General features: G+C 40.8%; 1 protein-coding gene across 1 annotated transcript in view; it reads left to right on the top strand.

The window, feature by feature from the left end:
• trappc14 (trafficking protein particle complex subunit 14) overlaps positions 1-13,208 on the top strand; it is an 80,220-nt gene that overhangs the window by 42,769 nt on the left and 24,243 nt on the right. Inside the window, exons 6-8 of the mRNA XM_084043365.1 lie at positions 5,383-5,503; positions 8,893-9,040; positions 10,861-10,922. Of these exons, the coding sequence (XP_083899491.1) occupies positions 5,383-5,503; positions 8,893-9,040; positions 10,861-10,922 (331 nt within the window). The remainder of the gene's footprint in view (positions 1-5,382; positions 5,504-8,892; positions 9,041-10,860; positions 10,923-13,208) is intronic.

The following is a 13,208-nucleotide window of genomic DNA, read 5'->3' as shown; positions in this document are numbered from 1 at the left end:
ATAATTCATAATATTGTCCGAAATTATTGAAAAAAATATCACACCATTCGGCCTCATGGTGGCGCTATAACAGCCCCCTTTACGTTTTGGCCTGTAACTCTTGAACCGTAGGTCCGAAAATCAAAATTTCTTTTCACCTGGATTCCTTGGGTCACTACGCATCTCCCCATATAGGCCACGCCCATTTGCGTCAGGATAGATTTTTTGATATTGATTTATTTGTGCATTAAATTTCCCCATCCACTTTAATGGGAATTGCAAAAACTCCCATTCAAGTATTTTTTTCTCTGAAACCGTAAGGGCTACAGTTACAAGATTTGGAGGGGAGGTTAATAGTGTTTTGCAAAATTATTATGAAAAGAATCACACCAATCGGCCACATGGTGGCGCTATAACAGCCCACTTTACCTTTTGGCCTTTAACTCTTGAACCGTAGGTCGTAAAATCAAAATTTCTTTTTCCCTAGATTCCTTGGGTCATTACGCAGCTCCCCATATAGGCCACGCCCATTTGCGTCAGGATAGATTTTCCGCCATTTTGAATTTTCTTCAAAACACACTTTTTGCTCCTTTTCCTACAATGTTTTTCCAAATCTCACACAAATCGGTACACGTGATCTATGGACCCCTGCGATAAACCTGTCCAGACGACATTATGATAGTCCGACCGGCGTCAGCGCAACCACACTTTGCAATTTCCCCGGAATTGCGACGCGTCTAGTTTTATTTGAAAGTGAAATATCCCTTTAACCCATTGAGACTTGAAGCCGATTCTACATGTCTCCTAAATCTCAACAGTTTTCTGAAAAACGTATCTTTCTATATCAGTGGTGCTCAATCTTTTTCATGTCAAGGACCCCCAAAATTATATGTACTTGGCCACGGACCCCCATCAAAATATGTTGTTCCAGGGACCCCCCAGAAGCAAAAATTTGAGTTAAAAATGTTCGCTTAAAAAATATATATATTCAAAGATTTGCACACATTTTCACGATTTTTCAAAAATAGCAGATCTACAAGCTCATAGCGCGGCACTCGGTGCCGCGCTATGAGCTTGCATATCTGCTATTTTTGAATAAAACAGGTCCAGGTATGCAAGCTCATAGCGCGGCACCGAGTGCCGCGCTATGAGCTTGTAGATCTGCTATTTTTGAATAGCCCAAAGTGTAAAATAATGCTTTTTTAGCTCAAATCTAAAAATGACAAAGTTCCAGGTCTTAATGGGTTAAGTACAAGTCTGCCGCCTACCTGCCGACACGAACACAATCAGGTTTGCCATGTCCGCTTATTATAAGCAAGTTTGGGCTTCTTTTTCTGTAAAGTTGCTTGTAAATATTGGTAGTTGTGGGTTGCGTTTTTTTGGGGGGCTTGTTTCGAAAGTGTAATTGCTTATTTTAGGCTTCCTAATGCTGTTTTTACCAGTGGTTCTCAAACATTTTCAAATCGAGGACCCCCAAATGAACATGTATTTGTCCATGGACCCCCACATGGACCCGCACCACTCACAGTAGTGAGTATGGTTCCGGGAATGCAGAGGTCACAGAGAGGCAGATGGTCTTGACTTCTTGACCTTCTTCCAGGCCAGGGGTATTGGGCATAGCAGTGGCGGCCATTTTGTGGTGCCACAGATCGAAAGCCCATTCATGTTCCCCATAAAGCAGGGGTCTTCAACAGGGGGTCCGGGACCCCTAGGGGGTTGTCAGAGTTACTACAGGGGGTCCGCCAAATATTTGTGTGATAGGATTTTTTTTTTTTACATGAACCACTTGAACCCTAGCGTCCCTTTTCTGAGGAGAACTTTAGCCAAAAATAGCAGATCTACAAGCCCACAACGCCTCGCAGCGCGTAGATCTGCTATTTTTGGCAAAGAGTTATAGGTGTAGAAGGGAAAAAAAACAGAAGTTTATCTGAAACACTATTTTATACAATATAGAGGGGGTCCCTGCTTCATCTCTATCTCAGCTAGGGGGTCCTTGGCCTGAAAAGGTTGAAGACCCCTGCCATAGAGATTCACGAAAATATTTTGACATTTTATATTTTCAGCTAAAAATAAATCTTTATATTTTTTCATCATAGACGGAGTGACTTGGATTTATTTTCTTGGCAAGTCTACTGTCCACACCATTTGGGAGTTAAGCAGTACTTCTTTGAACTACTTTTTGGGGTCATAATGTCCCCCCCCCCCCCCCCCCCCACATCTCCAAATATTTTGTTCCAGGGACCCCCAGAAGCAAAGATTTGAGTAAAACATTTATATATAGGCTATATATATAGGCTTATTCTCTACCATTGAACATCTCTTAAACCCCCCCCAGGCTTACAAGGAGTCGCTCCCTGCTTCTAAAGCTAAGTGTGATGAGTTTGCATCCTTTTTTGAAAACAAAATTTTTAGCATTAGAGCTGGTATTATGAATGCTGCTGCTAGCACTGCAAATGCGGCAAATGGTGCATGGTGCAAAAATGTATATCACTCCAGAGGAAGTCTAATATCATTCTGCGCAATTAATGAAGAGGAACTCCGTAAAACTATATCACAGATGACATCATCATCTTGTTCACTGGATGCAATACCCACCCCGTTTCTCAAAGAGGTTTTAGACAGTGTGATTGGAGATATCCTAAGAATTGTAAACAGCTCTCTACTTTCAGGCGTCTTTCCAGACTCACTGAAAACGGCTGTAGTCAGGCCGTTACTCAAGAAACACAACCTTGATCCATTGGTGCTGGGTAATTATAGACCAATCTCTAATCTGCCATTTCTGGGCAAGGTCTTAGAAAAAACTATCTTTCATCAACTGGATGTGTTCCTACAGAACAATAAGGTTCATAACAAATTCCAATCTGGCTTCAGGAAAGGTCATAGCACAGAAACAGCACTTGTAAAAGTAATTAATGATCTTAGGGTGTCCGCTGACGACAAAAATGTATCTGTTCTCCTACTCCTTGATTTAACCGCTGCTTTTGACACGATTGATCACAAAATTCTACTACAACGCATGGAGTACTGGATTGGTTTGTCAGGCACAGCCTTGTCTTTGTTTTACTCTTACCTAACAGGCAGAAGCTATTTTGTCAGCCTAGCTAATTTTGACTCAGACAAACATGACATCTGTTCTGGTATTCCACAGGGCTCAATTCTGGGTCCCTTATTGTTCTCCCTGTATATACTACCACTGGGAGAACTCATCGCCGATCACGGAGTGAACTTCCATTTCTATGCTGATGATACCCAGCTGTATCTTTCGGTAGCTCCAGACGACCCCTGCGCTCTAGACCCATTGTTGACCTGTCTGTCCAGTATAAAATGCTGGATGAGTGAGAACTTTCTTAAGCTAAATGAGGATAAAACAGAAATTCTCATAATTGGCTCCAGTGAGCAGAGAGAATCAATAATAAGTAGACTTGGTAACCTGGCTGTAGAAAGTAACACCACAGTAAAGAACCTGGGGGTTATTATCGATTCTGAATTGAATTTTAATGCACACATTAATCATGTCACCAAGATTGCTTTCTTTCATCTTAGAAATATTGCTCGAATTAGAGACTATCTGTCGTTAGACGACGCAAAAAACGCTGATCCACGCTTTTGTTTTCTCTCGGCTTGATTACTGCAATGCACTCTACTCTGGCCTGCCTAAGAAAACAACTGACAGATTACAACTTGTTCAAAATGCGGCAGCCAGAATTTTAACTAAAACTAGAATGAGAGAACATATCACTCCAGTTCTAGCTTCACTACACTGGCTCCCGGTTGTTTTTAGGATTGATTTAAAAATTATTTTAATAGTTTATAAAGCTCTAAATGGTCTGGCACCTTCCTACCTCTATGACTGCCTAGAGAGACATGTTCCAAACCGGACCCTCAGGTCTTCAAGTGCTGACCTACTCGAGGTGCCTAAAATGACATATACAAAATACGGTGAAGCAGCATTCTGCTTTTACGGACCAACAGTGTGGAATAAACTCCCATTACACCTAAAACAGGCAGCCTCTGTCGATAGCTTTAAAGCACAGCTCAAGACCTATTTCTTCACTCTTGCTTTTAGCTGACTCTCTGGTTGATTTTTAAGTCCTCACTGTATTGCCTATTTTAATGTTTTATGCTTTTGCTTTTATTTTATTTTATTTTTTGTTTGCTTTATTGTTAAATTGGTTGTAACTGTAACTGTATTCTTGCTCTGTAAAGCACTTTGCGCTGCATTTCATGTCATGAAAGGTGCTATACAAATAAAGTTTATTATTATTATTATTATTATATTCAAAGATTTGCAAACATTTTCACGATTTTTCCCCAAAAATAGCAGATCTACAAGCTCGTAGCGCGGCACTCGGTGCCACGCTATGAGCTTTTATGGATTAGTTCTCGACTAATCCATTAAGGCTGCGAACGCATCTGTGTCATTTTTTTGATTTCTTTGGCATTCAAAAATAGCAGATCTACAAGCTCATAGCGCGGCACCGAGCGCCTTGTATATCTGCTATTTTGGAATAACCAAAGTATAAGATAATGGTTAAATGTTCACGATTTTTCAAAAATAGCAGATCTACAAGCTCATAGCGCGGTGCCGCGCTATGAGCTTGTATATCTGCTATGTTTGAATAGCCAAAGAAATCTAAAGTGACACAGATGCGTTCCAGGTATTAATGGGTTAACAACAATCAGGGGATTGATCATACTGGAGACACATATTCTGTGACTAAGAAAATCGAAAGATCGCTAGCAGTGGGTGATTCATTTATTTATTTATTTATTGCGAACGCAGCGGAAGGAGGCGCGCCGAAGGTGGAGCGCAAGTGGAGCTTACTATGAAACCGTGCTCGGGTTGTGTGTGTGTCTGTGACTCACGCTCTCATTGGCTGCTACAGTGTGGCTGAAATCCGCCTGCCCCTGGGTGACTAATTACACTCCTCTGAGAGAAATTTAGCAGCTACAGTCAAAAATAAAACATCTAAAAGCATCTACACGAGTTCATCTATTGGGATATCTAAGAATTCCATGTCATTTGTGCATATTTCAGGCCGGATGGCAAGTTGAAAAGTTTGAGGACAGTAATTTAACTGTACCACCAACTTCTCTACAATAGCTCATTCCTTTCTATTCTTCTTATTGTTATTTTCAAGCTGCGTTCGCTTCCCGCGTTCGCGCGTCTTACTTGTTATGGCAGTGAAAGAGTTGAAGTGGTTCAACTCTAAAATGACAGATGCTTTTCTGGTCTTAATGGGTTAAAGAAGGTTTTCTCTATTGAGCAAGTGAAAACAGTTTTGTAATATTCCGTTTGATAGTTTTTTTTGGTTTGTTTTGCACCATGGGGCTAATAAAGACCTCTCCTCTCCTCTCCTCTCCTCTCTTCCTCCTCCTCCTCCTGCCCCTCCTCTCCCTCAGTGTTGAACTCCAGCTCTCAGGAGGAGGTGTGCGTGAGAGACGTGCGGATCCTCCCCAACTACAACTCCTCCTACCTGCCCATGATGCCCGACGGCTCCGTGCTCATAGTCGACAATGTCTGGTACGTTACTGTACATACTGTATATGCTCCATCCATCCATCCATCCATCCAGCCATCCATCCAGCCATCCAAACCCATTAACCCATTCAAAACGGGAACGCATCTCTGTCATTTTAGATTTATTTTGCTATTCAAAAATAGCAGATCTACAAGCTCTTAGCGCGGCACCGAGTGCCGCGCTAAGAGCTTGTAGATCTGCTATTTTTGAATAGCCAAAGTATAAATAATAGTTAACACATTGTGTGCCAAAAACGGTCCGGAACGTTTTTGAGAATCCATGCGTCATGTGCCATAAACGGTCCGGACCCATTTTTTTTTATACGTGGGGCGCTCTAACGAAACTTTGGGATCATCCAAGGAGTCTCTGAGAAAGAGAGGCCGGATGTGGATCCATGTAAAAAAATCCTTCCGGTCGGCCGCTCCAATGTTATCTCTTTGACTAAAAGCTTAATATCTCCATTTATTTTTAACGTGATGGAAGCGAGCCGTTTTCGATGGGCGATCACTCTGCAATGGAGGATCGCATTAGAAATATTATTGTTCCAGGCGTTAGTCTGGACCCTCCACCGTCTCGCACGCACGCTTTGTTTACATGCACTTCCGCGTCGGGGCTTCTACAGCACGAAACATATCAACGTAAGTGGATGGAAGATATGCAGGCACTGAACGTACAATATTCTAATAAACCTCTGGCACACAATGTGTTAATTATAGCTAAAATCTAAAATGACACATGCGTTCCCGGATTGAATGGAATAATGCAGCAATCCAGAACTTATGTGACCCACTGTCACATATTAAGTGTTCATTTAACTCAGAGTGGGTTAGAGTTATAGGTTACTCCTCCTCATTTCAACTTTTTATGTTTCTGTCATAGATTAAAGGGATAGTTCACCCAAAAAAAATAAGTTTTATATCGATTAGTCACCCCATGGAGACTTGAATTCATGGATCTTTTTAGAGTTATGGGGGTGGTGGAAATTGAAAAATCTGAGAACCACTGTGCTACACTAAATGGAACAGAGCCTTCATTAGTATCATTGGTAACACCTGTTAAGGAAGTGAAAATATGGCTGCTGACTGTGAATAGAGCCTATTGGATAGGGGCGGCAGTGGCTCAGGGGTAGAGTGAACTGGAAACCGCAAGGTTCCCAGTTCGATCCCGGGCTGGGGCGCTCCCCCAGAGTTGGTGTCGAAGTGTCCTTGAGCAAGACGCTGAACCCCTAATTGCTCCCGATGAGCAGGTTGGTGCCTTGCATGGTTTCCTCCGCCATCGGTGTATGAATGTGTGTGTGAATGGGTGAATGGCACAATCAATGTAAAGCGCTTTGGATAAAAGCGCTATATAAATGCACCATTTACATAATAATTTTCAATTAAGTAAGAGCTTGTGACTAATTAATAATTACATAGTATCCATTGGAACACAGGTTATTTATTTATTTTCCATTTCCTGAAAAGTTACAGTTTAGGAAATTCAAGGTTTATTTGTATAGTTCTAAAAAAAAAAGTATTATTTTGTTATTATTATTTTTTATTTACTGAGACACTACAGCTACCAGACACCTATGTTTTATGTTTTACTTGAAATTTGTATCTGTATTTTCTTTTTGTACAGATATTCCAGTAACAACTAAACAAAATAATAAGAAAAAAGGAAACCCTCCCCACCTCCTAAATAAAAACGATAAGACCAGCAAATATATGTACATGCAGTATATAAAGAAAGACATAATAGGAAAGGGTATACATAATAATAATATTAATAATAATAATAATACCTCCCTCCCTCCCTCCCCTGCTTGGATGGACAAAAACAAACGCACGTGTAACAGGAAACAATGCAGTTCTCATTTACAATGAGAAGGGCAAACAGTAAGAGAAACCTGACACCGAACAGGCGAACACATCTCTGCATAACACCACTCATCATTTCTCAGTGGCAGACACAGTTGCCAGATCTGCTTATTATAATTTCCCCGCAAGATTTTATTTGAAAATAGCCGATCTACAAGCTCACAACGCGTCGCATCGCGACGTGTTGTGAGCTTGTAGATAGGCTATTTTCAAATAGCTGATGTATATGTTAAAGTGCTCGTGGGGCCCATAGTCGCTTCTTTTGGGCTGGTTTTCCTAGACCTGGTTGCTTGTTTCTCTCACAGAATCTGGTAACACTGGGGGCAGAGCGTCCGGCAGCCGCGACAGACGCGTGAATGTGATTGTTTACCATCCTCCCACCTTACAGATGGATAAAATAACCATTGATTAAACATTATGCAATGAACAGAACAATGAAAACATTTGGCGGTTCACGGCCAAATACATATTCATTTGGGGGTCCTTGAAGTGAGAACCAGCAAACTAAAAGCTGGAACAGATATAGTATAAGAACAAAATGCGAAACACTTTGTGCTCTCTCCCTCGGCTATGGAAGTGGTTTTGAAGCACAGTTCCCCATTTCTGCCACACCTTGAGGCCTTTCAGTTTGCTAGTTCTCACGTCAAGGACCCCCAAATTAATAATAATAATGATAACTTTATTTGTATAGCACCTTTCATACAAAATTGCAACCCAAAGTGCTTCACATCAAGACAATAAACAGTAGAATGCCAGAAAAAAACTGAATTGGCAGACAGAAACATAACTAAACAATGTAGTTAAACTAAAGATCAAGTCAACATAGGGCAGAATTATACACATTAATCAAAATAGAAATAGCAAATACAAAATAAAAGTAATACAAACATAAAACGTGAACACAAGATTAATTTGAATAAATGCCATATTAAAAACATAGGTTTTTAGTTTACTCTTAAAAACACTGAGAGAGCTTGCCTAATATGTATTTGGCCGTGGACCCCTGTCTGAATATTTATTTTTATTTTTACCAAGATTACAAGATTAGTTTTATCAAAATGTTTCAATAATATTCCAAAATGTTTAAAGATTTTCAGGATTTTGTTTAGACATCTTTTTTTGTTGCGTAATTTGTTAATGACCAGGGGAGGCGATTTAAAAGGATTTACATCCAATTTGTATATAAATGTAAAGGGGCATTATGTAACTTTTAAAAAATAAATAAAATGTAATTTTGTCCAGTCTGTATGGTAGAGTATGTTAATACAATATGACTTATACCACTCCCTGCTCTTCTATTTAGACATTTAGATCGTGTCAAAGGTCATGTTTCACCTAGACACTGTGAATCTTGACCTGATGTTCAATTTATCCCCTGAGCAAGCAGGCAGGCTCTATTAGCTAAATGGTAAAAATGTCAGCACTTGCACAGGAAACCGTGTTCAAATCCGGGGTAGAAGAGGAAAGTTACAGTACATAGTGCAGCTTTAATAAACATCTCTGACCCCCCCCACCCTCCCTTAACCATGCAGCCACCAGTCAGCCGAGGTGTCCATGGCGTCCTTCTACCGCGTCAACAGCGAGTCGTCGCGTTTACCCAGCATGCTCAGCGCCCTGGAGGAGCAGAACTTCCTGTTCCACCTGCAGCTGAAGGACCAGCCAGAGGAAGACTCCAGCGAGGTGAAGTTACAGTGGGTTTATTATAGGATAACATGAATATAAAATGCCTAAATATTGAATCAATCGACTTAAAAAACTGTCTGGGGTGAAACACAAAAGCCCGAGTAGACGTTAAAATGAGCCCCAAACATGTTAAAGGTTTCATGACGTTCAGTTTTACCACACATTAAAAGTCTTTGTCATGGTCCTTCAAACGTGCATAAAAAAGTTGTAACAAAAAAATCCACTCCATTGATCCATGGCAGGTGTTTTTCTCTCACATTTCTAAAGCCTTTTCAACTGCAATGAAAAAATAAATCTTTGCCTGCGGGTGTCGCTGTTGAGGGATTTTGCCTGTCAATCATCGCCTCTGCTCCGCCCCCCCACCCCAAAGGAAAGGATAGGGTAGGGGAGGGGCGAGGAGGAGAGTGGGCGGGATTAATCGGCTGTGACCTCACTGACCACAAGCTCAGATTACTTTTCAGCCTAATTATTCAGAAAACCCCAGACCACAGAAAATCCACTGAATGTTCAAGAGATTTTTGGGGTGTAATTGAGGTCATAAAACCCCCAAAAAAACAGGAAGTGAAAATGAATGTCATAGAGCACTTAACCCATTTTCAACCTTACTGTCATATCATCACTGTCGGGGGGAACCTCATTACACATTCACATTCAAAAAGATCATTAGTAGCAGATCTACAAGCTCAAAACTGATGCTATAGTATGATCAAGTAGGGTGTTAATTTACGAAAAACACAACAAGTTAAAATGTGGTTTCTGCCCGACAACGATGATATGTGTTCAATATTTGTATTGGTAAATAAAATAAATAATCCTTGACAGTACATAACACCACATTCATCCTACATAGGCCCCTTCCCACCCACTGCACAGTCCCACCCGGTTACACAAATCTACACAGACCACGTACAACACTCACAGTGCCCAGGGGTAAAAAGAAAAGAGTGAAACAACATTAAAAACCAAAAATATATACATATGTTGAGACTTCTTCAGTAGCCCAAATAAAGGATAATTCCTTTAACAGGTCCGTTCATGAAAGTCCTTGCGGTCTTGTTTCCAATGAGGGCCTGTGAGCAATTAGGGGTTTTGAGTCTTGCTCAGGGACACATTTCATTTCATCGACACATTTTGCTGGCCTGGCCTGGAATCGTACCTGGGGCAACCAGGGCCTCTGGCTCCCTAGGCGGGCTCACTAACCACTCACCTATGGCCGCCCCTGATTCATAATACAATGCTTCAATGGAACATCAGTTAAACCTTTGAGCGAATTCAGATATATGAATATGACAGAAATGGTTTCCAGACCCTTAAAAACCTCTGCTTTTCTCCTTGGATATTTTATCTTGACCCATTAAAACCGGGAACACATCTGTGTAACCACTTAAACCATTACTTTATACTTTGGCTATTCCAAAAGAGCAGATATACAAGCTCATAGCGCGGCACCGAGTGCCACGCTATGAGCTTGTAGATCTGCTTTCTTTTTTTTTTATTGTGAAAATGTGTGACTTAAAATGGCACTTTTATTAACCACTTGAACCCCCAGCATCCCCGTTCTGGGGGCAACGTTTGCCAAAAATAGCCGATCTACTTGTAGCTATTTGTGTCGAATCGATGTGTGTAATGATGAGTTAAAAATCAAGTACAGAGGGTTTAAGTGGTACTGAATTTGCAGCTCGACAAAGGCTTATTCATCCCAGTGCATGACGGAGGGACAATTTGACGATACATTTAAATCTCCACGATACGAATAGCGTGAGTGGTTTGTTATCGCGATAAACGATAATAACGATGATGTGTTTGTATGAATGCAGGGTCTGGAGGTACCTCTGGTTGCTGTGTTGCAGTGGTCCACTCCAAAACTCCCCTTCACCAGGTATTATCGTCTTCTGTGTTCATCCTCATTAACACATTCCATCCGGGAACGCATCTGTGTCACTTTGAGAGTTATTTGGCTATTCGAAAATAGCAGATCTACAAGCTCATAGCGCGGCACCGAGTGCCGCGCTATGAGCTTGTAGATCTGCTATTTTTGAAAAATCTTGAACATTTTTGCAAATATTTGAATATATATTTTTCAAAGCGAACATTTGTAACTCAAATCTTTGCTTTTGGGGGGTCCCTGGAACAAAACATTTTAAGATGGGGGGGGGGGGTCCGCTGCCAAATGCATAATCTATTTTTTTTCCTAAATCCTAACAGTATGTTGCTATATCAGTGGTGCTACAACTTTTGCATGTCAAGGACCCCCAAAAGGATATGTATTTGGCCGGCGGACCTCCATCTCAAAATATGTTGTTCCAGGGACCCCCAGAAGCACAGATCGGAGTTAAAAATGTTTGCTTTAAAACATATAGGCTATATTCAAAGATTTGCAAAAAAAAACACTATTTTAAAAAAATAGCAGATCTACAAGCTCATAGCGCAGCACTCGGTGCCGCGCTATGAGCTTGTATAACGTTGCTGTCGGGCAGAAACCAGCTAACTCCATTTTTCCGCTTTTGCATTTTTTTCCCATAAATCAGTGCTATTGAACACCCTTTACGTCTGTGTGTTGATTAAAATAATATTGAAACAATGAAAAGTATTAAAAAGCGCTTCTGACAAAAGCAGCTAACTCCATTGGATCCTCAAACTTTCTGCTAAACCAGCTAACCCAGGGGTCGGCAACATCTTTTTCCAGAGGGCCACATTGACTTTTATAAAGTGAATGAAGGGCCGCACACTGGAAATTTGAATTGAAACTTAAAACACACAGTGCTGAATTATGTTAAACTACAATAGGCTATTAACCGAGCCTGAAGGCCACCACAACACAATAATGTTCAGTTACAAAATTATTTTTTTTACAGCTGTATGTGTCACTCTGGTGTACTCTGAGGTTGCAATAAAAAGATTAACATCCACTTCAGTGCATTATCAACTTTTAAATTACAAATTGTTTGATATTCACCAGTCACTTATGAAACACATTGCATTTATAAATATGGACTCAAGGCTGACTGTTTCACAAGTATAAACCTTTATTTAATATTTTGAGTACATACCTGCATTGCATCAAAGAATTGAGACATTTGTAATATTCACAGGCACATATAAAGTCATAGGTGGCATATTCATGAATATAAACATGAATTAACTGTCAAATCATTTTTTGTTGTTATTTCTTGTATAACTGTGTGTGACTGTTTTCACTTTTAATACCAATCAGATCTGAATCACTGAATGACAGCAAAACAACTTTTTAAAAAACTGTTACAGAAATACATTACATGGCATATTCATGAATATAAACATGAATTAACTGTACTCAAATCATTTTTTGTTCTGTTATTTCTTGTATAAGTGTGTGACTGTTTTCACTTTTAATACCAATCAGATCTGCATCACTGAATGACAGCAAAACAACTTTTACTGTTCATGAAAAAAAAAACTATTATACAGAAATACATTACATTCATTGTCTCTTCTGTTTTGGTTGTGCAACAATAAGTAATATGAGAGTGGGGTAGTTACGAATGACACTCTCATCATGAAAAGCTTTGCCTACCCGTTATTTAGCCTGATGGGAACAATTGGGACGGTCAGCTCTCTTTACAAGTCCATCAAAGTCTGGCGTCATTTCTGATGTTGAAATTCGCAGCACAGAGGAGAGATGGCTATCTGTCAGGCGTGATCTGTAGCGTGACTTGTTGTAGTTCATCACAGAAAAGGTTTGTTCGCACACATAAGTGGAGCCAAACAAAACAAGCATCCTCTGTGCGTGCTTGCGCAGGTTTGGAAACTGCGTTTCATTCAGAGAGCCATAAAAACTGTCCAGCGTGCATGTAGTAAACTTTTGTTTAATAGCAGCGTCACTCTGGATGTCAATCAGTTCTAGTTGCACATCTGGGGGGATGTGCAACTAGAACAGACAGTGCACATGCTGTATGCGTGTCTGTCCTGTCGACTCCCACTCCTGCTTCCATGCCGCCGCCAGCCAGGCTTTAGTTGACAGGTCCTCCGGGATGGAAGTGAGCATCTCTTGGGCCGCCAAGTTGTATGGGTGGCGGGACTTGAGTCTGCTTGGAGGTGTTGCCATGGTTGTGGTGTCATGGAGGAGGTGCCAATCGTGTTCCTGGGCTTTCCTTGCTAGGGCGAGGGTGGCAGCCTCTCGCCGTAG

The sequence above is a fragment of the Gymnoscopelus microlampas genome, assembly GCF_963454915.1.
Source record: "Gymnoscopelus microlampas genome assembly, chromosome: 19".
Taxonomy (NCBI): domain Eukaryota; kingdom Metazoa; phylum Chordata; class Actinopteri; order Myctophiformes; family Myctophidae; genus Gymnoscopelus; species Gymnoscopelus microlampas.
This window is presented reverse-complemented; position numbering and strand designations above follow the sequence as displayed.